The 27411-nt window shown below is 43.5% G+C and overlaps 2 protein-coding genes across 5 annotated transcripts in view; one reads left to right on the top strand and one right to left on the bottom strand.

The window, feature by feature from the left end:
* The window catches only part of SPATA31F3 (SPATA31 subfamily F member 3), an 86304-nt gene extending 84612 nt beyond the window's left edge, over positions 1 to 1692 (bottom strand). Inside the window, exons 1-2 of the mRNA XM_059141227.1 lie at positions 1307 to 1692; positions 863 to 1265 (exon numbers count right to left, since the gene is read on the bottom strand). Of these exons, the coding sequence (XP_058997210.1) occupies positions 863 to 1265; positions 1307 to 1692 (789 nt within the window). The remainder of the gene's footprint in view (positions 1 to 862; positions 1266 to 1306) is intronic.
* Positions 554 to 27143, top strand: PHF24 (PHD finger protein 24). 4 transcript variants are annotated; one of them, XM_059142706.1, is made up of 8 exons: positions 554 to 752; positions 16556 to 16937; positions 17600 to 17785; positions 24742 to 24820; positions 25151 to 25356; positions 25702 to 25862; positions 26158 to 26253; positions 26574 to 27143. In XM_059142706.1, exons 2-8 carry the CDS (start codon positions 16560 to 16562, stop codon positions 26668 to 26670), a joined length of 1203 nt encoding a protein of 400 aa, XP_058998689.1. In that variant the 5' UTR covers positions 554 to 752; positions 16556 to 16559; the 3' UTR covers positions 26671 to 27143. The 4 variants fall into 4 exon arrangements, with proteins under 4 accessions (XP_058998689.1, XP_058998690.1, XP_058998688.1 ...); XM_059142705.1 differs by lacking the exon at positions 554 to 752 and adding an exon at positions 1257 to 1437; XM_059142707.1 differs by lacking the exons at positions 554 to 752; positions 17600 to 17785 and adding an exon at positions 1255 to 1437.
* The last annotated feature ends 268 nt before the right edge of the window (positions 27144 to 27411 follow it).

Genomic DNA, 27411 nt, shown 5'->3' with positions numbered 1-27411 from the left:
AAATAAACAAAATCTTTTAAAAAAAATTCACCACTTAATATATTTTTTTAGAATAAAAGTTTGTAGAATAATACCTGGTACTTTGTTTGCAAGTAACAGCATACAATACCAGTGCTCATTACTTCAAGTGATGAATCACTAAATTCTACCTCTGAAACGAATACAATATCTGTTAATTAAATTGAATTTTTAAAAAGTGACAGCAACATGTAGTACTATATTGATCTTATCCCCTATTGGGAGTCCCAGGATGGTAAGACTAAAATGAGTTTCCTTTTTTTTTAATCCCCTAGTACATGCCTGGTACATGGTGTAACAAATACTAGAGGCTCAAAAAATGATGTGAATTGTATTTGAGATACGTATTTAAATGCACAAGAAAATGAAGGTATGTTAAAAATGTAAGCGAAATTACAAAGGGTTCTTGCATTTCATTTGCATATCTTCAGTTATTTCTATATAATTACTTGTTAGGTGCTTTATGACTTGATCTTTTTCTTACCCTCGTCAGAGGATGCAGTTTGGTGTAATGCATGTTATAGCCCTCAGGGCTGCGGGCCTCCTCAGACGCTGGCTGTTCAGATAGTCTGAGGGATGAGGCTGCTGCAGCCAAAAGTGGGTTACATTACAGTACTGCCTGCTACTGGAGATGGAGGACCAATAACCTCAGAAAACAGCGCACAGGAGCAGCTGGGCCAGCAGAGCACTTTGTGAGGGCTCATCTGGACACTCCGCAGTGGGGTACCGCGAAGGTGAGTGCCCTAACGCGCGCGTCGTCGACCCGGAGGCCTTGACGGGGCACCTGGGTTTGGTGAGAAAGGGAAGGGCTCCAGCCGAGGCCGCTTGGATGAGTCATTCTCACCTCCCCAGGCAGGTGCGGGTGGCAGGACGCTTCGCTTCGGCGGCGGGCGGGCGACAAGAGCCGCGAGCTGCCGCGGAGTCCCCTCTCGGGACGCCTCCTCCGGGCCGGCACTGACCTTGCCGCTGGCGGCCGGACCGCCGAGAAGACCCGGCGCTGCAGAGCCGGGCGCTGGTCGGGGCCGCCCACTGCCACCCGGACCCACCGGTCGTCGAAGCCGGCCGCCGCCCTCCTGCGGTTCCTCAGCGCCTCAGTCCCACGCGAGGTCGCCAGCTGAGCCCAGAGGGCCGCGCCGCGCCGCGCAGGAGGGCGGGGCCGGGCGCTGGCCCACCGGCCCGCGGAGGTCGTCTCGCGCGGGCGCACGCGCCGCAGTCGCGCGGGGCGGGGGGTGGGGAGGGTGGGTGTGCTTGGGGCGCGCGCGTCGCCGCCGCTGCCGCCTCAGCCTGCTGCTCCGCCCGCGCCGCCTGCTCCGGGCGCTTGGCCCCAGCACGCCGGCACGCGAGCGGCCATGGGCGGCGCGGGGTTCGCGGTGTAGAGTCCGCCAGTTCCGGACCCGCGTCCCGCACCCTGCGGTCCCGGTAAGCGGGGGCGGGGGCGGCGGGGACCGGCAGGCACCCTAAGGGACGGGTCTGCGGGCCTCGGACAACCCTGTGGGGACTCTGAGGTGTTGTGTGGGAGCCGCCCCGAAGGGAGTCCTTGAGTAAGTGGATAAACCCCGAGTGTCCCTGCCTCTGCCCCTTGGGAGAGCCCCGGAGGCGGTGCGGGGAGCCGCCCCCCAGGAGGACCCCTGTGTGAATGGAGACTCCCAGGGCTCTCTCTGCATTTGCTGCCATGGGGAGGCGCAGTGTGGAGGCACTGTCCCCGCAGAGAGACCGTCTGTAAGACTACCGGAGGGCAAGGGTGGTCTCTGATGTTGTCTCGGTGGAAGACCATTTGAGAAAAGAGGGGAGCCTCGGGAACCTGCGCGGTGGAGATGGACCCCACAGAGGACCCCTGTATAAAGGCATACTTCAGACTGCTCCTTAGAAGTGCCTGGAAGGAACCTGACTGGAAGGAGAGGAGCCTGCCATGGATCTAGGCCAGGAGTAACTCCCCATATGCCCACTTTGGCCTTGACCTTTCTCGGTCTCGGTGTGCCCTAAATTGAGTCCTCCAAGGTGGTCGAGAGGCTGGGGCCCTGCGGGACTGCTGTCTTTGTCCATTCCAACCCCCATGCCATTAGAAATTTTATTCTCCGTGGTAGCCCAGGTTGGCTCCAAGCTGGATTTTTGTGGAGGCAGGAACTTCTATTAGAGCAAAGGGCAAAAGGGAAGGGAGGACCAGTGAGGCCTCTGAAGCAAAGATAGGAGACTTGGGGCCCTGGGCTTGACTATCCACGAGCAAGCAGTGAAGATCAGGTGGAATAATTAATTGATGCTGGCAGGTCCTGGAAGAGAAAGTCCTTTGAAGGAAAGAAGAAAGGATATGTAGGATTATTGAGCACTCATGTGCCAAGTATCATGCCAGGGATATTTAACATCTCATATAATCCTCACAACAGCATTATAAAATTATCCCCTTTTAAACATTAGGCACTTTAGACTCAGAAGTTTACCAGTTTGTCCAAGGTCACAAAGCTTGGAATCATGAAATCTGTTTTTGGAAGTTTATTTTGGAAAAAAAGTATTAAGGAGAGACAGAAGCAAGAATGTATATTTGTTAAGTTGCATGAAGATACCTAACATAGGGCTTTGTATATGGTTAGTAAATGTGTTGATTAAATGAGTGAACAAGGACAGTTTAATTGGGGATGAGACTGCTGCAGGAACTGATATCTACTGAATCCCCAGATTTCAGGGTGTGGCTTCCTTTCCTGGCAACCTCATTGTAATGATACCTCTGGGGGTCTCCAGACTTAATTGGGTCTGAAAGAGACTTCTGCCTGTGGCCTTTGATAGGACTTGCTCTGGGAAACAAGAGAAACGCTCCAGAGGATGGTCTTCTAAGACTACCCTCCCAGCTTGTAGGGAGCAGAGGGAGAGACAGGGTCACTTTTAGGAAGCGTAATTCACAGTATCTTTGTAGCCATCTGAATAGTGCACCATAGACACTGGTCCACAGATAACATGCAGGACACTTTTCCCAAAAAGTGCTTCTGCATGATGAGGAGGAGGGCTAAACAGGTGCACAACCAAGGAAGGCTTATTGGAAGTCCACTGTCTGGGGAAGGCAAAGGGTTCTTTGCCTGATAGTGATGCATCCTTATCTCTCCTCTTTGGCTCTGGTGGTGCTTTCATTACACCTGAATTCCAGGGTGCAAATTTGGGACCAAGGAGAGATTCTGGTTTCTTGCCCAAAAATTGAGTGGCAAGGGAAGTAAGCAATGTAATTCACTAGAGAACCATTCTGAGTTTTCCTGCACCCCCCACCTTTTTATCCTTCCTCATACCCAAACCTAGTGACATCCTCCTATAACAGAAGTGGCTTCCCTAGGCGCCCGATCAGGGTTGTGAGAAAACAAAACAACCTCATTTACCAATTGCTGGCTTTTCTATTTAAGTCAATGGCTGCCTGAAGCATGGGTGTGGCACCTGATACACAGCTCCTCAGTGGAGTAAATTCTGACAAAGGTTTATATTCGTTAATCACCTCCCCGTGACAAAGTTGTTTATAACTGTTTATAATTCCCTTTCAGTTCAAACCCCTTTATTCAGCTTAACACACCAAAATAAATAGGGATATGGATATATGGATATATACACACACACACACATATATATATAGTTTTTTAATATCCGTATGTAGCTTTTTAAGAAAATCAGAAGGAACAAGCCTGCAAATGTGATCTTTGCTCCAATTCAGAATATGTCTTTGGGTTTTTTTTTCTACACTGGTCTTTTCGTTAAGCGCTCTTAGTATCACACCCTCTTGTGTCCCTGGAAAGATTGCATACTGGACCTTGAATATCATCTCCTTGATGTCCAGGTTTGGATAAACATAAAGATTATGAAAATCCTAAGAATACTGTCTAACTCTCCCCTAATCACAATGTAAGCCAAATCATTCCAGAATGGATGTGAAGGATGTCAAGTAGTTGCCTTAATCTACTAAAAAAAAAAAAAAAAAAAAAAAAAAAAGCTTTCTCCAAAGGATAATGAAAGGGGAAAGAATTTCACTTGCATGTACACAGATATATCTGGGTTTTACTTAAGGATTTTTTAGCCTTTAATCTTCTACATCTTCTCTGATCACATTGTTAGTCTTCTTCCTCTTACATTTGCCATATTTTTGACAGTGCTTCCTTTTCCTCAAATATGAATAGTAGGACTCTCTCCAGCCCATTTCCCCCATTCCTTTTATTTTTTCCAATACACCTGTTCCTTAGTGGATCATATTTATGCAAATAGTTTCCTTTCTCTTTAGTCACAGAATCCATTATCTTCTAGTCCCACGTGCTTTTCTCCAGCAGTGCTCTTGATTTCTGCTATCTTCATTTCTCGGATTGATTTATTCATTTCTGATGAGAGTACTATCATCTACTCCACCCCTCACTCTTAATGACCAAGTTCTGATGAGAATTGCTTACCAGCTTTGGATCAAGAAACCAAGACCATCAATTTGTAGCTGGAGACATTATTTTTTCCATTATAACATTCCTTTCCAAACCTTCTCCCCTTCCAGCAATCCCCTCAGAGACTCATAGATAGTTCTTACTAAGTGCTACCTACTCGCCAGGCATTATGTTAGATAAATATGACAGTTGGTTGCTCTTGAGGAGTTCACATAGAATCAGTCTGCATTTCTTCTTTTTTTTTTTTTAAGATTTTATTTATTTATTTGACAGAGAGAGAGAGAGAGAGATCATAAGGAGGCAGTCAGAGAGAGACGGGAAAGCAAGCTCCCTGCTGAGCAGAGAGCCTGATTCGGGGCTCAATCCCAGGACCCTGAGATCATGACCTGAGCCAAAGGCAGAGGCTTAAACTCGCTGAGCCACCCAGTCGTCCCCACAGTCCACATTTCTCCAATCATTTACTATAGAGTAAGAAAAGTGAGGGGAAATTACAGTTTTACAGAGTATCTATAGGAATCTTTGTAGAGTAAGTATGCCTTTTCCCAGGCATCAATGAAACACAGCTGCTGTTTCTGTGCCTCCTCTGGCAGCTCCATTGTTAGTCCCCCTGCCATTGCCCTGTCAAAATTACTTTTGCCCATGTGCTTTCAGTGAACTAGCCACATGATAATAATGACAGTGATAATAATGACAGTGTCTTATATTTGGATAACACGTTGTAGTTAGAGCCCTTTTACATACTTAATTGCCATTTGTTTGTGAGAAATATTTCATCTTACTGGGGTCTTCTCACTAAAACAACAGTGTGTGGGCTGCCTAAATCACTTTCTCTCTCTCCATTTTTTTTTTTCCTTTTGGAGTCTCTTAATTAAGTTTATGGGTCTCCCAGAGGGAAAGCCCAGTGATTAACTACAGTCACCATCTAGCAGCTCTTATGCTATAGAGAGGAGTTTCTTTGTTGGGTCCAAAGGCCAAGCAATGTGCTCACTGGTCAGTCCTGGTACTTATCAGGGCTATCCTACTAACTGGCCTTGGAAAATTCAGTTCTCCGGTGTTTTTTTAACCTCCTAAAATTCAAATACATATTCCCTTCTAAACAAATATTTTAAGCATACTGTCTCAAACCAATTTGGGGGGCTGATTCATAATGTGAAGGCAGTTTTCCTTGCCTATTTCTATCCAGCAACCGGCTGGCTTCATGCCATCTAAGCTAGAGTCCCCATATAGCAGTCCATGCCTTGGCATGTGCTTTTACCTCTTCCTGGAATGCTTTTTTTTTTTTTTTTCCCTTAGCCACTCGGGTAACTCCCACTCATATTTCAAAATTTAGCTCAAGCAACACCTTTTTTTAAAAATCCTACACTCATGCCCCCTACACATGCATATACACTGCATTCTCACAGGCTGAGCGAGATTCCATTTGTTCATTCTACCAAGTTATTAAATGCCTGATTTGTGCCTGACACATAGTAGGTTGCACTCAGCAAATACTAGCAAAATCAATAAACAAAGATAATTAATGTGTAATAATTCATTCAACCCCATTTGTTTTGGGTTGAATCCCTGCTTCAGGGGCCCAGAGCAGAGAACAGGGAGTGCCTCTTCATCTTGCTGAAAAGCTCTGCTTGCTAAGTGCAGTCACGACAGCCAATCACTGATAGTGTGCTATTTCTTAACTGTTGCTCTGCTTCTGTGGAAGCCAGCACTGTAGCTTTTCATGAAGACTCACCCTAAGCCCTCAGAGGCTGAAGATCGTGCCATAATTTTGTTCTCATGTATATTAGAGCTTTGTTGGCTTTCAGTAAATATTAAAAACAGGACCTCCGTCATGACTTACTCTTGAGCAGAGTTTAGGAAGACAGTTTTATTCAGTCTTTAGCCCTTCTGCTGCTTGGAAATCCCAAAAGAGCCCTGTGCAATTGGGGATGACTGTCTCCCTGGACCAACTGAACCCAGTGCTGCTGTGCTGGATAAATAGGGTGACTGGAGGAAGACAGGGAGGTACTAGGTAGATCCTTTTAGGGTCTGCAGATATGAAAACTAAAAGCTGTACAATACTGTTGGGCCACAGAATGGCTGACTATGAACAGGGCTCCAGAATACTGTCATGAGACACTGCATTCCTAAACCAAAACTCTTTTTGATGACTTAAAAAAAAAAACTTGAGATTGATATTGATGTCCACAGTAAGCTTAGAGTCTGTGCTATGCATTTTGCATTTCTTAGACCCTGGTTCTGCTGGTTTTCCATACCCTTGTGGCTGTTTACATTCTATGTTAAGTACATACCTTTCCCCAAGGCTCTCTATCATTTTTGGAACATACTTCTATGAACCAGCTGTCAGCCACCTTGAAATTTTTATCCTCATGTGCTCATGCTGCTCATGCTAAATTTCTCCAGCCCAAACCTAGGAGGGAGGATATATATTTTCAAGCTTCCTACACATGCCCTTAGAGCAGTAGCCCTCCTTTGGGCCAGGACACAGTGCCACAGGACGCAGCATAAATGAAGGGGACCATTGGCCTTGGTAATATTATCTCTTTTCTTTTGTATAAACTAGCTAAATTCCAAAATTCTGTAGCTCTCCCCTGTGGTCAAAGTAATCACCTGTAACTACTATTTGGTTACCCATTCTCATCCCTGCTAGCCCTGAACTACCATACCATACAGGGTCCACCTCTGGAGAAGTAGAGTGGATGTGATGAGATGAGGTGGTGACTCTAAGTTTTGATCAGTCTCTCTGGCTAACTATGAAGAAAAGAAAGGGTACTGACACCATGATCTCAAACTTTTTATGTTGTCCAGTCATCTTTGCAACATTCACTCAACAAAGATTTATAGAATCCATGCTCTGTGGAAGATAGTGAGAACCATCTAAATTTTTCTCCCTCTTGATATCACTGAAAACCTGAAATTCCCTTCTCTACCTGCTCAACCCAGTCTGTTTTTTTCCCCTTGTCCCTCCACTCAGAGGTTTTCTTTGCCTGTTCCCACCTAGGAAAGCCTTCATAACCTCCAAGCAATCATTTTTAGATGTTTTTGAGCCTTTTCAAATAGCTACCAGTCCTATATGGAGAATCAGATGAAAGAAATAAAAGGCAGGATGCCTGGGTGGCTCAGTCGATTAAGCATCAGCCTTCAGCTCAGGTCATGATCCTGGAGTCCTGGGTTCAAGTCCTGCATCGAGCGCCTTGCTTGGCAGGGATCCTGCTTCTCCCTCTGCCTGCCACTCCCCTTGCTTATGCGCTTTCTCTCTCTCTCTCTCTGACATATAAATGAGTAAAATCTTTAAAAGAAAAAAAAAGAAAGAAAAGGCATCCAGATTGGTAAAGAAGTAAAACTTTCACTATTTGCAGATGACATGTTACTATATATAGAAAACCCTGAAATTCCACCAAAAACTATTAGAACCGATAAATGAATTCAGTAAATTTCAGAATGCAAAATTAATAAATTTTAAAAAAGAAATCAGATAAAAGCAAGTACAGTAAATGTTCTTTACATTTAACATGTGAAATGAGGAGACTCCTGCCTATTAGCAGGGCTGCTCCCCAGGCTTCTCACAGTTACAAATCTTGTTTTTTTTTTTTTTTTTTTAAGTACTCTGTACACCCAGAATGGGGCTTGAACTCACAACCCTGAGATCAAGAGTCACATGATCCACCAACAGAGCCAACCAGGCACCTCTCAGTACGAATCTTTATAGAGAGCTTGGGAAGAGAGTCCCTAGCTGCCTTTTCCTTCCTTATTTTTCCACCAGCTCCTACTGTGGAGCAACCCTTCCTCCTCTCACTCCCACCACTCTGCCCTTATAAGTATTTTCACTGTGTTCTAAGCATGTGCTCTGCAGAGAATGGGTGTGTCTTTCACACACACATCCCAAGCTGCCCGCATATGTCTTACTACCTGGTAAATACATTTATTTTTTAATGATTTTATTTATTTATGTAACAAAGAGAGAGAGAGATCACAAGGAGGCAGAGAGGCAGACAGAGAGAGGCGGAAGCAGGCTCCCCACTGAGCAGAGAACCCAATGCAGGGCTTCGATCCCAGGACCCTGAGATCATGACCTGAGCTGAAGGCAGAGGCTTAACCACTGAGCTATCCGGGCGCTCCCTGGCAAATACATTTAGACAGACTTCTCTTACCCAAAGAAAGATTTTGTTTTTTGTTATCTGTTTTCATTTTCTCTGGATCATATAGTTTCACAGCCCCATTCTACCTTCTTGTCCCTCTGTTATTCACCACCACCTGCTCCTGCCCTCCTGAGGTTTATTCCAAGCCTAACTTAGATACTACAGACTCTCTGGCAGTGATATCATTCTTGAGACAACATCTTTTTATCCTTCTTTCATCCTTTTTAGGGAGGCAGAAAACCCAATTCCACCCACCAGCCAAAGAAGTAATCATTAGCTATCATTTGTGGGATCTTTACAACTTGATTTCCTTTTATTTTTTTTTTTTAAAGATTTTATTTATTTATTTGACAGAGAGAAATCACAAGTAGATGGAGAGGCAGGCAGAGAGAGAGAGAGGGAAGCAGGCTCCCTGACGAGCAGAGAGCCCGATGCGGGACTCGATCCCAGGACGCTGAGATCATGACCTGAGCCGAAGGCAGCGGCTTAACCCACTGAGCCACCCAGGCGCCCCTTGATTTCCTTTTAACTCACTTTTCTTGCTAAGGCTTTTTCCGCACAGGAAAAGCCAGGTTTTTCTCACAAGGCATTTGTTTTTACCTGTCACTAATCACTACCACTTGTTCCTCTAGAAATTAGAGCACATTTTGTTAATTTCTCAAACACTCAGGGGCACATCATGGGTATTTCAGCACACCTGCATTTAATCAATGTGTCTTGTATACAGGTTTGATGTTCCATTAAGCACTAAGGGTTTCTTTTTTTTTTTTTTATTAAAGATTTTTATTTATTTATTTATTTGATAGGGAGAAAGATCACAAGTAGGCAGAGAGGCAGGCAGAGAGAGAGGGGGAAGCAGGCTCCCCGCTGAGCAGAGAGCCCGATGTGGGGCTCCATCCCAGGACCCTGAGATCAAGACCTGAGCTGAAGGCAGAGGCTTAACCCACTGAGCCACCCAGGTGTCCCCACTAAGGGTTTCAACCTCATTCTTTGAAGCCTACTGTTATTGTGTCCTCACAGTTTACTCTCAAAATCAAAGCTATGTCACAATGACTTGGGGTCTTGTTTGGATTTGACGGTTTCTTTTTGAGGTTCTGCTCTACATTTTCTGCCCGTATGAGCACAAAGTGGCCTAGAAAACTGAACCATCTTAGGTAAAAGTAGTAACAATTCCAGGATCCTGTGGTAAGGAATGGAAGGTGGTTTTTAATTTATTTTTATGTTTGTTTTGCTGGTGGATGTCATCTTCAGTCTTCATTGAAATTCCTTTAAAGATTAACTCCCCAAACCACTGCAGTGACATCATTAACAATTGAGATAGCTTAATAGTGATTCTTATTATCCTTACAGAGAATAATGGGTCGTAGCAGGACTACAATGTATTGGGAGATGCCTGTGGTTAATTTGCTGATACACTATTAATGATTCAGTCCACTTACAGAGTAACCTTCCTCTTTGGCCTTTGTTGAGAACTCATTACATTATCTGAAAAAGCCAGGAAGAGCCAAATGCATATCATTGATTTTCCTTCAGTGGATCATTCTTGAAAAAGTGAATTTCATATGGTTATTCTAGGTCTCCAAATAAGCATTTCATGACTTTTTTTTTCAACCCATACTTTCTTGCTGATAAACCTGGAAATAATTAATCATGAAGAAGGTCCACAGTGAAGGGCTGTGTGTCAGTTTTACATTCTCCCTCCTGGTGTGGTATACCTATTCCTCTTGTTCTAAGTGGGGGGCTTGCTTTCCCACCTAACCATAGAGCACAGCTGGTACTCTTGAGTCATGGACAGTTTCTGAAGATTATCGATCCAGCCTCTTCAAGAATCCTCTGGACCCTTTGGGGCACCTGGGTGGTTCAGTTGGTTAAGTGTCTATCTTCGGCTCAGGTCTTGATCTCGGGATCCTGGGATCTAGCCCTATACTGGGTTTCCTGCTCAGAGGGCAGTCAGCTTCTTCCTCTCCCTTTGCCTCTCCCTACCATCCCACTTATGCTTGCTCTCTCTCTTAAATAAATAAAATCTTTAAAAAAAGAAAAAGAAAAAGAAAAAAGGTAAAGAATCCTCTGGCTCCATAGCAAAAGCTCTAACATACACATACTCTCCTCTCTACCCCTAGGCCCACCCCCGCCAGGCTAGGTCACATGAATTTTTTTCTTTTTTTTTTTAATTTAAATTAAACTTTGTTAACAAAGTGTATTATTAGTTTATTACTAGTTTATTATTATTAGTGTTATTATTATTTTCAGAGGTAGAATTTAGTGATTCATCAGTTGCATATAATTATTATTATATGTGTATTATTAGTTTCAGAGGTAGAATATAGTGATTCATCAGTTGCATATAACACCGAGGGCTCATTTTATCTAGTGCCCTCCTTAATGCTCATCACCCGCTAACCCCATCCCCCCTACCTGGCCTCCAGAAACCCTCAGTTTGTTTCCTGTAGTTAAGAGTCTTATGGTTTGCCTCCCTCTCTGTTTTCATGTTATTTTTCCTTCCCTTCCCCTATGTTCATCTGTTTTGTTTCTTAAATTCCACATATGAGTGAAATCACATGGAATTTGTCTTTCTCTGACTAACTTATTTCGCTTAGCATAGTACCCTCTAGTTCTATCCATGTTGTTGCAAATGGCAAGATTTCATTCTTTCTTATGGCTGAGTAATATGCCATTGTATATATATTCTACATTTTATTTATCTTCTTTATCCACTCATCTATTGATAGACATCTGGGCTCTTTCCATATTTAGCTATTGTGGCCATTGTTGCTATAAACATTAGGGTGCAAGAGTTGGCTGCTTAACTGACTGAGCCACCCAGAAACCCCCCAAAAAGGATTTTTTAAATCACAGTTTATTATTGTCCACTGGGGGCACCTTGGTGGCTCAGTCAGTTAACTCAGGCTCTTGATTTCAGCTCAGGTCATGATCTCAGGGTTGTGAGATAGAGCTCCTGCAGGTCAGGTCTCCACATTCAGCAGGAAGTCTGCTTGAGATTCTCTCTCACCCCCTCCCTCATGCTCATGCTCTCCCTTACTTGGGCTCTCTCCTTCTTTCTCTCTCTCAAATAAATAAAATATATTTTTTTAAATGTCCACTTGGGCACGAGCACCTTAACGTGAATACAATTTCCTGAATCTGATCAATAATTCTTTACTCAGTCTTCTTTGCACAGTCCTGTAAACGACAGTTATTTATTCAAAGTAAATATTTCTGGAGCACCTGGCTGGCTCAGTCAGTGAGTGTCCCAACTCCTGATCTCGAGGTATGGGTTTGAGCCCCACATTGGGTGTAGAGTTTACTTAAATCTCTAAAAACAAAAAACACCAAATTAAATATTCCTTAGTCGTGCACTTTAATTTTATAAGCAAATTTTACAAATGGGGAGAGGAGATACTTACTTTCTTACCATTCTCTAAATTCAAAAACATGGGTTGTTTCTTTGGTAACAATTGATGGCAGAACAATTCCAGGCAGTGTGGAAATTTGCACCACTATGATAACATGACAGTTGTTTCTGGAATGAAGATAGAGTTGTCCTCATATATTACGTGTAGTTGAAATTCCTTTAAAGAATTTCTCAGTCAGTTAAACATTTGACTGCCTTAGGCTCAGATCATGATCCCAGGGTGCTAGGATTGAGCCCTGAGCCCCACGTCAGGCTCCTTGCTCAGCAGGGAGTCTGCTTCTCCCTCTGCCCCTCCCCCTGCTCATGTTCTCTCTCACTCGTGCTCTCTCAAATAAATAAAATTTTTTAAAAAGGTATTATGTGTATTAAGACTTTATTTAAGGGGTACCTGGGTGGCTCAGTCAGTTAAATATCTGCCTTAGACTCGGGTCGTGGTTCTAGAGTCCCAGGGTCTGCTTGTCCCTCTCTCTCTGTTCCCCCCGCTCATGCACTCTCATTCACTCTCTCTCTATCAAATCAATAAGTAAATTCTTTTAAAAAGACTTTATGTAAAATATCAAAAAAGGGGCACCTGGGTGGCTCATTGGGTTAAAGCCTCTGCATTCGGCTCAGGTCATGATCTCAGGGTCCTGGGATCGAGCTCTGCATTGGGCTCTCTGCTCAGCAGGGAGCCTGCTTCCCCATCTCTCTCTCTCCCTGCCTCTCTGCCAACTTGTGATCTCTGTCTGTCAAAGAAATAAAATCTTCAAAAACACAAAATAACAAAAAAAAATCAAAAAACCTTCTTCACTATTAATTGGAAAGTGTTTATTTTTTTTAAGTTTAATGTTTTTAGTAATCTCTGCACTCAATGTGGGTTTCAAACTCACTACCGCAAGACTGAGAGTCCTGTATTCTTCTGACTGAGCCAGCCAGGCACCCTGGGAAATGTTTATTGTCACACATTTTTAGGCAGTGGAGATAGGTACTAACCAGGGTAAAAACAATCTAATAGAGGAAACTGACATTGATTGGATAATTATCCTTCTGAATATGTAATGACAAAGATAAGTGCTCTAGAGCAGATCTAGTGTTATGTGTACACTCCAATCTGGACTTCCACGAGAACATGATACTTGAGTTGAGCTCTGACAGATGAATAGGTATTAACAGAGGGAAGGAACGTTCAAAGGTCCCAAAAATATAGGGAGCATGGCAAACAACGACTGAAATAAAGCCAATATGGTTAGAACACAGAGTAAAGAAAGGAGACCAGACCAAGCAAGGCCTCACAAGCAATGGTTAAAAAAAATTTAAAAAAAAAAAAAAGCGTAACTTGAATGACTTTATCCTGAAAGCTATAGAAAGCCATTTAAAAGTTTTAAGCAGGGGATAACATAAGACTGGAATGTCCCAGACATCTTTAATTCAACATGTACAAAATCCTATTTCATTTCCCAATTTCTATAAATGGCAATACCATTCTGCTAGGTTTTTTTTAAGTTTTTTTTAATTTTTTTTTATTTATTTGCAGCATAACAATATTCATTATTTTTGCACCACACCCAGTGCTTCATGCAATCCGTGCCCTCTATAATACCCACCACCTGGTACCCCAACCTCCCATCCCCCGCCACTTCAAACCCCTCAGATTGTTTTTCAGAGTCCATAGTCTCTCATGGTTCACCTCCCCTTCCAGTTTCCCTCAACTCCCTTCTCCTCTCTAACTCCCCATGACCTCCACGCTATTTGTTATGCTCCACAAATAAGTGAAACCATATGATAATTGACTCTCTCTGCTTGACTTATTTCACTCAGCATAATCTCTTAAATTCCAGTTAGTGAATATACAGTGTAATGTTAGTTTTAGGTATGCAATGTAGTGATTCAACATTTCCATACATCACCTGGTGCTCATCACAAGTGCCCTCCCTAATCCCTGTCATCTATTTCACCCAGCCAACAACCTATCTCCCGTCTGGTAACCATCAGTTTGTTCTCTATAGTTAAGAGTCTGTTTCTTGGTTTGCCTCTCTCTTTTTTTCCCCTATGATTGATTGTTTTGTTTCTTAAATTCCACTAGTTAGTTTATTTAAAACTGCTCTCTCAGTAAGTAAGGCAGTGAAAGTGTGAATGAAATATTGCATAACTTTACTTATACATGGAATTTAAAAACATTGGACTCAGGGCACCTGGGTGGCTCAGTGGGTTAAAGCCTCTGCCTACAGCTCGGGTCATGATCCCAGGGTCCTGGGATCGAGCCCCGGGGCTCTCTGCTCAGCAGGGAGCCTGCTTCCCTTCTTCTCTCTCTGCCTGCGTCTCTGCCTACTTGTGATCTCTGTCTGTCAAATAAATAAATAAAATCTTTAAAAAATAAAATAAAATAAAATAAAATAAAAACATTGGACTCATAAAAACAGAATAAAATTACCACTGCCAAAGGCTGAGGAGAGGAGGAAATGGGGAGGCATTGGTCAAGAGGTATAGATGTTCAGATATAAAATGAATAAGTTCCAGGGATCTCAGGTATAGCAGGGTGACCATAATTAATAAAACTTAAAAGATTCTATGAGAATAGAGCTTTAATGTTCTTACCATAACAACAATGAAAAAATGGTAATTACGTGAGGTAAAGGATGAGCAACCAAGCCTTATTATGGTAAGCATTTTGCAATATATAAGTGTATCAAAACATCACATTGTATATCTTAAACTTACATGGTATTATATGTCAATTATATCTTAGTAAAGCTGGGAAATAAATATGAAACTGTCCTCTTTCCCTTTAACCTTTATCCAGTTAGTTACCAATTTATTCCCAAATTTCTCTAATTCTATTCCCATGGTATCAGGTAGACTCAGTCAGCGTTATTCCTGCTGCCATCATTTCAGTTTAAACTCTCTACATCTTGCCTGGACTATTAAAGTAGTCTTCTAAGTGGCCCTAACTTCTCCTCCTATCCTCTCCCCCCCCTTTCATCCAAACAAACAGAGGATAACTTCCTACCCATTCTTCATGGTCCGCTTTGATTCCCAGTACTGCAGTCTTAACCTTCATTTAGGCATTTCTGATACTTTGTCTCACTCTTTGAGGTTTTTAAAAATATTTTATTTATTAGAGAGAGAGCATGAGCAGTGGGGAGGTAAGGGAGAGACAGATGGAGTGGGAGGGACAGACTCCCCACTGAGCAGGGAGCCCAATACTGGGCTAGAGCCCAGGGATCATGACCCAAGCTAAAGGCAGACACTTAACAAACTGAGCCATCTAGATGCCCTCTTCTTTGAGTTCTGATATTAAGTAGCTTAAGTGGTGAGACTGTCCTCCTGTCTTTTATTTCCTATGATGAGTAGTTAGTACCTTATATATAGTACTGTTCAATAAGTCTTAATTATAACGGATTGAGAGCAAGGCTAAAATGGACTCTCCGTTTCACTTTACTTAGAACACGCTTTCCCCAGCCAAATTCTACTTCAGAAGACCCTCAAGGCTCAGAAAGAGTAAACCAGCTTTGCAATATGCCATGTCATGCCCTCACTTTCTGGTATTGTAGAATTTCCCTGCAGAAGAGCAGGGATAATGTTACTTCTTAACCTGTGAAGTTTTTATTAAACAGCTCAGAAAATCAAAAGAGAAAATATGGGAGCAACATTAGTGAAGCCTTAAAAGTCTGAGAAGCACTTTAAGCACTTATAATGTGAAAGACAAACAGACCCACAAAGAACTATAGCTAATTAGAGGGGGCAAAGGAGTCTTTGTGATCTTGACCGTGTGGATAGGTTGGTAGAGTTTCCTATCTAACCCAGGAGTCCCCTAAAAGTAGGAGGGCATTCACTCTGACTGAAAAAGTGAGAATTTGATGTGGATTATCCCTGGATGCAGTGAGCACAGCACTTATTGCAGGAGCTTTTCTTCAATCAGAAGTCTGAAATGTATTCCTATAATATTGCTTTAAGCTTGGGTCATCTCACAGGGCAGAGGAGAGACTTAAGCTCTAAAGTCTCTAACCATCTCCAGAGGCCTGGGACCCCTGGACCTAATGGCTTTGGGACAGCAAGAAATAAATAGATACCATTTCACATTTGTAGAATACTTTCCAGTCTACTAAGTACTTAATAAGCACATTTTCTAATGTTATCCTCATGACAGCCCTGTGAAGTGCACTGCGCAGACAGCCCTCATTTTACACGTATGAAAACCAAAATCACAGTACCAATCAGAAATAGAACCAGGGTCTTCTGACTCATTAACAAGTGTTTTTTCTATGCCACCATGCCTCTGAGTTCCAGAAGAGGGAAAAACTATTTAAATTTTTTTTTTAATTTTTTACTTATTTGACAGAGAGGGATCACAAGTAGGCAGAGAGGCAGGCAGAGAGAGGGAGAGAGAGAGAGAGAGGGAAGCAGGCTCCCTGCTGAGCAGAGAGCCTGATGTAGGACTCTATCCTAGGACCCTGAGATCATGACCTGAGTGGAAGGCAGAGGTCCAACCCACTGAGCCACCCAGGTGCCCAGGAAAAACTATTTAATAGCATCTGCCACTTAGGTGAATGGTTGAAATTGCTTGGCTTGTCATGGTCTGCCATTGGCTGAATCTGGGCCCCTCTGCTTTTTGTCCACAGAGCCATGGGGGTGTTGATGTCCAAACGGCAGACAGTAGAGCAGGTACAGAAGGTGAGCTTGGCTGTGTCTGCTTTCAAGGATGGACTACGGGACAGGCCTTCCATCCGGCGCACCGGTGAGCTTCCAGGGTCCCGCCGTGGCACTGTAGAGGGCTCTGTCCAGGAGGTACAGGAGGAGAAGGAAGCAGAGGCAAGTACCCCAGTACTGCAAGAAGAGAGCAGTACCAAACGTGCAGCCTGGGAGAGGCTCCGAGATGGGCGTGGAGTGGAGCCGGAGGAGTTTGATAGGAGTAATCGTTTCACACCGCCGGCTTTCATCCGACCCACCCGGAAGCTGGATGATGACAAGCCTCCTGATATCTGCTTGGAGCCCAGAGAACTTGTGAGTATCCAGTTAGGGCACAGTCTTCAAGTCTTAGACCTTCTGAGGATCAGGGAGCAAGACAGGGAGGCCTGTGTACAGTTAAAGTGAGACCCAAAAAGAAAAAACTCCAAAAAGGTGCAGTTGAGTCTGGAATAATCTTTGAATTTTTTCCGCAAGAATAAAAATGTTACATCCTGGGTTGGTCTTCGTGAAAGACTGGAAGACAGGTGATGAGGAATGACACCATGGCAGGTCTCTTGCCATCCATCTCGCTATGGGATAGTAGTGTTCCCTGTAGGAGGCATTTGGAAATTTATGGGCATTCAAGAAGGTCATCATCACTGGGAGTTGCTACTGGATTTTAGTGCCAAGAAAACCAGGTATGCTCAGTGTCCTGCAATGTCTGAGACAGTCTTTCAGAATGGATTATTTTTTCCAAAAATGTTAGTAGCATCCCTGTTCAGAAAAGTGGGCACAGAGTCCTGAGCAGTTGGAAGAGCTTGCTGGTTCTTATCTTTCAGAGAGAAAGCTCTATCACCTTAGCACTGACGTCAGTTGGAATTGTTCTTCTGGGCTGCTCCAGAGATATTCAGCCCCATGTGGGTAACTGTGTTTGGTGGTCATAGGACCTTGCTGCCTACACTGCAATGAATACACTCCTTACTTATTCTTTTTGCCAGGTTGTCAACGATGAGATGTGTGATGTCTGTGAGGTCTGGACAGCTGAGAGCCTCTTTCCATGCAGGATCTGTACCAGGGTTTTCCATGATGGCTGTCTGCGCCGCATGGGCTACATCCAAGGAGATAGCGTGGCAGAGGTGACTGAGGCAGCCCACACAGAAACTGGCTGGAGCTGCCACTACTGTGTAAGCTGGGACAGCAGGGACTGTGGGCCACAGCACTACAGGGAACTTGGCACTTTTCTGGAGACCCATTCTTAGAACACTGGTTTCTAGGCACTGACCTAAAAGACTTTTCCAATAGTAGATACAGATATCCTCAAACTTGGTCAGGCTTTTTCTACCTCAGTACTATGACATTTTAGACAGAGTAATTTTCTGTTGTGGGGGATGTGTGCATTGTAGTATGTTTAGCAGGATCCCTGGCCTCTAACCCATTAGATATCAGTAGCACCCACCCTCAGTTGTGACAACCAAAAATGTCTCCAGATATTACCCAGTGTGTCCTAGGGGAGCAAACTCATCCCCTCAGAGTCCCCTTAGCTCAGAAACACTGAGCTAAAGGAATCAATGGTTAGGATGAGACCTAATTATTCAGAAGTAATACTGCTTAGAGTAGTGCTTTCTCTAGTAGTCTATAGTTGTCATTCATTGTACTCATCTGAAAAACCAACCTAACCAACTTGCTTTCAATAGGAATAGGTTCTAACACAGTAACATTTCTTAGTCTAAAGATCATCACTTAGCTTACCACCTAACTCTTAGGAGCATTTGTTCTTCATCTCTAATGTGATCATTATGTAAATTAAATAACAATTGTTGATTCAGAACTTTGCAAATTATATATAAATGCCTTCCAACTTTTTTTTTTTTAAGATTTTTTTATTTGACAGAGAGAATCCACAAGCAGGGTGAGCAGCAGAGGGAGAGGGAGAGGCAGGCTCTCTACTGAGCAAGGTGCTGGATGCAGGGCTCGATCCTAGGACCCTAAGATCATGACCTGAGCCAAAGGCAGACACTTAACCCCCTGAAGTACCCAGGCACCCCACCTTCCAACTTTTAAAAAGACAAAAGCCAGATTCGTATCTATTTCTTAGCATATCTGAATAGAATTTAAGTCTTGTTTTATTGGTCTGTTATCCTGCAGATATCTTCTAAGAAACATCTTAGCAGATCCCCCCCTTCTTCCTACTGCCTAAAAGAAAGCAAAGATGTACCACTTTCTAACAAATATCACTTTATCTATGGCTTGCCTAAAAACTCAAGTATAGAACAGTTATTTTGAGCCCCTTACACACCTTTTCCCCAGCTGAAGTATGCCACAGTAGAGCCTGCTCTACACACCATTTTCTCTAGTCACCACCCCTCCAAACACCAGCCTTTTCACTCATAGTAACTCTGCCCTGCAGGGTTCTTCTGATGTGGGACCCTGCTGAAGGTGTCTCCTTCCTATTCCTTCCTGGCTTTCTGTCACAGCCCTACCATCATTACTGCCACTTACCAGACTTTTTACAAAGGTTTCTTCCCTTCACAGCCAGGCTTCTTCTATTTTCTTTTCTTTTTTTTTTTTAGCTTATTCTTTTTTTGTTGTTGTTTAAATTTCTTTTCAGCGTAACAGTATTCATTGTTTTTGCACCACACCTGGTGCTCCATGAAATCTGTGTACTCTCTAATACCCACCACCTGGTTTCCCCAACCTCCCACCCCTTACCCCTTCAAAACCCTCAGATTGTTTCAGAGTCCATAGTCTCTCATGTTTCACCTCCCCTTCCAATTTCCCTCAACTCCCTTCTCCTCTCCATCTCCCCTTGTCCTCCATGCTATTTGTTATGCTCCATAAACAAGTGAAACCATATGATAATTGGCTCTCTCTGCTTGACTTATTTCACTCAGCATAATCTCTTCCAGTCCCGTCCATGTTGCTACAAAAGTTGAGTATTCATCCTTTCTGATGGAGGCATAATACTCCATAGTGTATATGGACCACATCTTCCTTATCCATTCATCCGTTGAAAGGCATCTTGGTTCTTTCCATAGTTTGGCGACCGTGGCCATTGCTGCTATAAACATTGGGGTACAGATGGCCCTTCTTTTCACTACATCTGTATCTTTGGGGTAAATACCCAGTAGTGCAATTGCAGGGTCGTAGGGAAGCTCTATTTTTAATTTCTTGAGGAATCTCCACATTGTTTTCCAAAGTGGCTGCACCAACTTGCATTCCCACCAACAGTGTAAGAGGGTTCCCCTTTCTCCACATCCTCTCCAACAGATGTTGTTTCCTGTCTTGCTAATTTTGGCCATTCTAACTGGTGTAAGGTGGTATATCAATGGGGTTTTAATTTGAATCTCCCGGAGGGCTAGTGATGATGAACATTTTTTCATGTGTCTGATAGCCATTTGTATGTCTTCATTGGAGAAGTATCTGTTCATATCTTCTGCCCATTTTTTGATATGATTGTCTGTTTTGTGTGTGTTGAGTTTGAGGAGTTTTTTATAGATCCTGGGTATCAACCTTTTGTCTGTACTGTCATTTGCAAATATCTTCTCCCATTCCGTGGATTGCCTCTTTGTTTTGTTGACTGTTTCCTTTGCTGTGCAGAAGCTTTTGATTTTGATGAAATCCCAAAAGTTCATCTTTGCTTTTGTTTCCTTTGCCTTTGGAGACGTATCTTGAAAGAAGTTGCTGTGGCTGATATCGAAGAGGTAGTATACTGCCTATGTTCTCCTCTAGGATTCTGATGGATTCCTGTCTCACGTTGAGGTCTTTTGTCCATTTTGAGTTTCTCTCTTTTTTTTTTTTTAATCTTATTTATTTATTTATTTATTTATTTGACAGACAGAGATCACAAGTAGGCAGAGAAGCAGGGAGAGAGAGAGGAGGAAGCAGGCTCCCTGCTGAGCAGAGAGCCCGATGTGGGGCTCGATCCCAAGACCCTGGGATCATGACCTGAGCTGAAGGCAGAGGCTTTAACCCACTGAGCACCCAGGCGCCCCTTGAGTTTATCTTTGTGTATGGTGTAAGAGAATGGTCGAGTTTCATTCTTCTACATATAGCTGTCCAGTTTTCCCAGCACCATTTATTGAAGAGACTGTCTTTTTTCCACTGTATATTTTTTCCTGTTTTGTCGAAGATTATTTGACCATAGACTTGAGGGTCCATATCTGGGCTCTCTACTCTGTTCCACTGGTCGATGTGTCTGTTTTTATGCCAGTACCATGCTGTCTTGGTGATCACAGCTTTGTAATAAAGCTTGAAATCAGGTAACATGATGCCCCCAGTTTTATTTTTGTTTTTCAATATTTCCTTAGCGATTTGGGGTCTCTTCTGAGATTATTTGCTCCAGCTCTTTGAAAAATACTGGTAAAATTTTGATCGGAATAGCATTAAAAGTATAGATTTCTCTAGGCAGTATAGACATTTTAACAATGTTTATTCTTCTGATCCAAGAGCATGGAATGGTCTTCCATCTTTTTGTGTCTTCTTCAATTTCTTTCATGAGTGTTCTGTAGTTCCTCGAGTACAGATCCTTTACCTCTTTGGTTAGGTTTATTCCCAGGTATCTTACGGTTCTTGGTGCTATAGTAAATGGAATCGATTTTCTAATTTCCCTTTCTGTATTTTCATTGTTAGTGTATAAGAAATCAAACCAACTCCACACATAAGAAGGGAAATCATCAAGATTAGAGCTGAGATCAATGAGGTAGAAACCAGAGATACAGTAGAACATATCAATGAAACTAGAAGCTGGTTTTTTGAAAGAATCAATAACATCAATAAACCATTGGCCACACTAATCCAAAAGAAAAGAGAGAAAGCCCAAATTAATAAAATTATGAATGAAAAGGGAGAGATCACAGCTAACACCAAGGAAGTAGAAACAATCATCAGAAGTTATTATCAACAGTTATATGCCAATAAGCTAAGCAACCTAGATGAAATGGATGCATTCCTGGAAAACCATAAACTCCCAAAATTGAGCCAGGAAGAAATTGACAACCTGAATAGACTGATATCTAGTAACGAGATTGAAACAGTGATCAAAAACCTCGCAAAAAACAAGAGCCCAGGACCTGACGGATTCCCTGGGGAATTCTACCAAACTTTCAAAGAAGAAATAACACCTATTCTCCTGAAGCTGTTTCAAAAAATTGAAGCAGAAGGAAAACTTCCAGACTCTTTCTATGAAGCCAGCATTACCCTGATCCCCAAACCAGGCAAAGACCCTACCAAAAAGGAGAATTTCAGACCAATATCACTGATGAATATGGATGCTAAGATTCTCAACAAGATCCTAGCAAACAGGATCCAACAGTACATTAAAAAGATTATTCACTATGACCAGGTGGGATTCATCCCTGGGCTACAAGGATGGTTCAATATTTGCAAATCAATCAATGTGATAGAACAAATTAATATGAGAAGAGAGAAGAACCACATGGTCCTCTCAATTGATGCAGAGAAAGCATTTGACAAAATCCAGCATCCGTTCCTGATTAAAACGCTTCAAAGTATAGGGATAGAGGGAACATTCCTGAACTTCATCAAATCTATCTATGAAAGACCCACAGCAAATATCATCCTCAATGGGAAAAAGCTTGCAGCCTTCCCGTTGAGATCAGGAACATACAAGGATGCCCACTCTTACCACTCTGGTTCAACATAGTATTAGAAGTCCTAGCAACAGCAATCAGACAACAAAGAGAAATGAAAGGTATCCAGACTGGCACTGAAGAAGTCAAATTCTCTCTCTTCGCAGATGACATGATTCTTTATATGGAAAACCCAAAAGACTCCACCCCCAAACTACTAGAACTCATACAGCAATTCAGCAACGTGGCAGGATACAAAGTCAATGCACAGCCAGGCTTCTTGAAAAGACTCCATCATTTCCTTGTGGCTCCTCAACCACCTGTAATTCAGCTTCTGCGTCCATCATTCTGCTGTCATTCTGACAGTAACCTGTCAAGTCTAGTGACCTTTTCTCAGGCATCTTCTTACTTGACCTCTATGAGGTATTTAGCACTCCCTTATTGCCGTCTCTTTTTGCAGGGGATTTAAGTATTTATGAGAATTATTATAGAAAATAAGGAAAATAGAGAAAATAGAAAATCAGTAAAGTCCCATCATAGTTGTATCACCACTGTTAACCTTACCTTCTATTTTGTGCAACTCTCTTTTCTTGGCTTCCAGTGCTCTCTACTGATTCTCCTCCTACCTTCTTCTCTGACCATTTGGGTGCCCTTAGTTCATTTCTTGACACAGTCCTAAACACTGGTCTTCCTTTGGGTTCTATTGTTAATAGTTTTCTTTTCTCATTACACACATTCTCTCCCTGGGTTATTTCATCTACTTCAGTGGCTACAGCTACCATCTAAACAGAGATGATTCCAAAACCTGCATGTCTAGACCTAAATTTCTTATCTCTTGGCGTTACATTCATCTTGATGCCTCACAGGTACTTCACACTCAACATGCCCCAAAATGCCTCTTCTTCCAGAAACCTGTTCTAAATTTCTTACCTCTCTGAATAATAATACCAGCCCTCTAGATGTCAATACCAACTCATTTCTGTCCTTCATCCCTCACATCCAGTAAGTTAACAGGTCCTACTGATCTACCTATTAATACCTCTCAAATCTACTCTCTTTTCCATCCTCATGTCTTAGGTTAGCCACTCATCTTTTCTTTTTTTTTTTTTTTTAAGATTTTATTTATTTATTTGACAGAGAGAGAGAGAGAGATCATAAGTAGGCAGAGAGACAGGCAGAGAGAGAGGAGGAAGCAGGTTCTCCACCAAGAAAAGAGCCCAATGCGGGGCTCGATCCCAGGACCCTGAAACCATAACCTGAGCCAAAGGCAGAGCCACCCAGGCACCCCAACCACTCATCTTTTCTTAACCTGTACTATAGCAACAGCTAACTAACTTTTCTCCATGTCTCTAGACTTTGCCCCTCCAATTCATTCTCCATGTACCAAAGATCTGACCATGGCACTACATATGCCCTTAAAAACCATTCAGTCAGCCACCCGGATGGCTCGATCGGCTAAATGTCCGACTCTTGATCTCAGCTCAGGTCGCGATCTCGGGGTTGTGAGTTCAAGCCCTGAATTGGGCTCCACGCTGGGTGTGGGCCCTACTTAAAATACAAACATTTGGTGACTCCCTTTTGACCTCAGAATAAAAGCCCATTTGAAAAGCTCAATAATGGGTATTTGAGGCACTTCACAGTCAGGCTTCTGCCTAGCTCTCCCCTATCTTTGTCATTCCTCTCTGTTTTCCCTCCACACACATACACACACAGCCTACGCTCCAGCCCCACTGGACATTTCACAATATTACACCTCACTGTGCCCAGCATAAACCAGGTACTCAATAAGTGCTTATTGAAAGAGTTGAGTTATGAAATCCACAAATGAATGTTCATGAAATGTCTCTTTCTCTTCTTTGCTAGTATTTTAAGAGAGAAAAATAACCCACTGGAAAGAATCTTTGACAGCTTAAAGACTATAAGACTGTAAATTAGTATTAATAAAATAACATATCACTGTTATTTTGGAATTAAAATTTCTATGGCACCACAAAAAACTCATTTTGTTTTAGGAACTTCGTCATAATGGCATTCTTTCAAAACCACTCTGGATTTCTTAAAGTAACACAGCCTACTAGGAGCAGAGTTAGAATTAAACTTCTTTTTTAACTGAAATACTTTTTGAGCACAGTCTAACATAGAGGCCGAATACATAAAATGAATAAAGATGGAGCTGTTGTGGTTGATGGAGCAGGGGATTCACAACCCTGCCCACTTATTAGTCTCCTTTTCCTTTGCAACAGCTTCCTAAGGCACTTCCAAGGAATCCCTAGGGTATCTCAGGATAATTTTAAAACTACTATTTAGTAAAAGGGTCTCAGGTATAGAATCAGGATACCTGGCTTTTGGAGAAGATTCTGCTACAGAGTTGGGCAACTCTGAGCAAATCCGTTCCCCTTTCTGGAGCTTCAGTCTCTTTGATTATGATTATAGGCTGGGATTAGATGATCCCATAGGTGCCTTCAAGTTGAAATACAATTTCCATCTTTCTTGATCCGTGGCCTTTCATACTGGTCTATATGGCCACTGACTCATATTTTTCTTTTTTTCAGGATAATCTCAACTTGCTGCTAACTGAGGAGGAAATGTACAGCCTCACAGAGACCTTTCAGCAGTGTAAAGTCATTCCTGGTAAGGCCGGACAGTGCTGCCAGATGGAGAGGGGCTGGCACATTTTCCTCTATACTTTCTAGGATGAACCATAAAAGGAGTATGCTGGAATTTGGAGAGTAGGGGTCAATAGGTCCCTATTCCCAAGCTGTTGGCCAGCAGGGGCACCCACACACCCACCCATCTTCCCCACCCACCACAGCCTGAGTTATCCTGGGTATGGGAGAAAAAGATGAAAATCTATGGATATAGGGGTTCTGGAGTATACCCTAGAAGTAATAGAGGGTACCCTAGAAGTAAAAAGAGGCTGAGGAAAGGGTGGGCTTGGCTAGTATGGGGTGCCTCCCACAGATTGCTCCCTGACACTGGAGGACTTCCTGCGCTACCGCCACCAAGCAGCAAAGCGGGGGGACAGTAACAGGGCTCTAAGCGAGGAGCAAGAGGAACAGGCAGCCCGCCAGTTTGCAGCCCTGGACCCTGAACATCGAGGACACATAGAGTGGTCTGACTTCTTGTCCCATGAGTCCCTCCTACTTCTGCAGCAATTGCGTCCCCAGGTGAGGGCCAACTGGGGTGAATGTCTATGGGATATTGGGTGACAAAGACTTAGGAAGCATGCTGGGCAGGTTGGAGGGGCACTAGATACTGTCTTAGCAGGGACCACAGCAGGAGAGGCTCACATTCCACCCAGTGACAGATGATCCAGTGCCTAAGCTGGGGAAACTGCCCAAGGAAGATTGATTTGCACTGGACCCAACTGCAAATGTTAATATGACCAGAAAGGCTCTGGGCGGCTTCAAAGGGAGGCTACAGAGGTGGTAATGGAGGTAGGATTCTCTATGGTTTGACATTTTACAAAATATTTTCACCTCCAAGATCTTAACTTGTTGCTTTTTCCCCAGAACTCTCTGTTAAGGCTTCTGACAGTCAAGGAGCGGGAACGAGCCCGGGCCACCTTCCTCGCCCGGGGCAATGGGAGTACTATCAGTGAGGCAGAGTGCCGTGCAGCCCAGCACTCTTGGTTCTGCAAACACCTTGCAGAGGCTCCTTCCTGCAGTGTCAGGTCTGTTCCCTACCAATCCCTGCCACCACTCACATGCCCTCCTCCTTTTTCCACACCAAATGGCCCTTGGTATGAAAGGTACCTCTCTGTTTCTTCTGTCAACACACAGGAGAGAATCCTCCTGTGCATTACACATAGGACATTGCCTCTTATTGTTCAAGGCATAGGGCATCCTCTGCTGGCTCATGTCAGAAAAGCATGGACATGCATTTCTAGAGCCATGGGTTCCCCAGGTTTGGGAGGGGCCAGACCTTTCACTTTCCTACTCCTAACCACATATCCTTGTACCCAACAGCATCAGCCATGTGGGTCCCATAGCAGACAGCAGCCCAGCTAGCAGCAGCAGCAAGAGTCAGGACAAGGCTCTGCTGCCCACAGAGCAGGAGTCCAGGTGAGTAGGTTCCCTCACCAGGCTGTCTGCACTCCTAACCCTTCAATACACATAAGTGAGCATTGCCCACTGCTATCCCAAAACAGCAAGTGCCTATCCCAGAAACCAGGCTCTAAAAATGTCCATTTGATCCTAGATCCATAGGGTAAACTGGCTGGGCTGTCAACTTGGAAGCACAGCCAGCCATATCTATGTCAGCCAAAAGCCAGGGCTTCCCTGAGCTTTGCCCGGCTTAATCCATACTGCTGCTGGGATCAGGTCTCATGAGCATCCAGGTTTTGCGGCCAACCTCACAAACCTGTTCTTTCCTTTCATTCCAGATTTGTGGACTGGCCTACATTCTTGCGGGAGAATGTTGTCTACATCTTGGCTGCTCGCCCCAACAGTGCAGCAATTCATCTGAAACCCCCAGGATAGCATGGAGCAGAGAAGCTCAGTTCGGGGACAATGGTCTCCCTCCTCTCCTTTTTCTCTTTCCCTCTTTCCCCCAACATCCTCTGGTACTGAGACTTGTGGGGATGGAGCACTGCCAGCATCTCAATTTGCCACTAAGCTTTATGGAACTGAAATCACTGCTCCCCTCACAACAGAGGCAGTATATGCATTGCTGCAGGGAAAAGCCCTGGGAGCTGTGGCAGTATCCACTCCTGGAGCCACCCCCCTGTCCTCACATCATAGACTGGACCTGCCACTGCACACACACACACGCACACGCGCGTGCGTGCGCACGTACGCGTCACACTGTCCATGCCTTCAGAGAGCTGGTTCTTCTTGGTTGAAAAGGACCAAAGTTCTTTTTGTGAAGCTCCTGGTATAGATGAGAGGGGTCTCTATTCACTTCTTCTATTGGCCAGTTCTGATTTCCAATAGACAAGTCTCTGGCCAAGTGATTGTTTTTTGTTTTCTGTTTTTTTAATTTATTTTCTCACCATAGCATACATCCCCAATGTCCATCACCCAGACAAGTGATTTTTAATAATAGGGCATATCAGACTCACATGCTATCCTAGAGATGTTGATAGGTTTCCTCTTCCTCTGTTGAAAATCCCTTCTGTGGTGAGCCACTGTTCTGATAGGTATGTGCTATGTCCCTTGGGTATGTTGGGGTGGGAAAATTACTGAAAACTACCACTGCACTTCAGCCCATTCTTTATTTAA

This window comes from Mustela lutreola, chromosome 12 (assembly GCF_030435805.1).
Source record: "Mustela lutreola isolate mMusLut2 chromosome 12, mMusLut2.pri, whole genome shotgun sequence".
In the NCBI taxonomy this organism is placed as follows: Eukaryota; Metazoa; Chordata; class Mammalia; order Carnivora; family Mustelidae; genus Mustela; species Mustela lutreola.
Note: the sequence above shows the minus strand (reverse complement) of the source record. Positions and strands in the feature narration are given on the sequence as shown.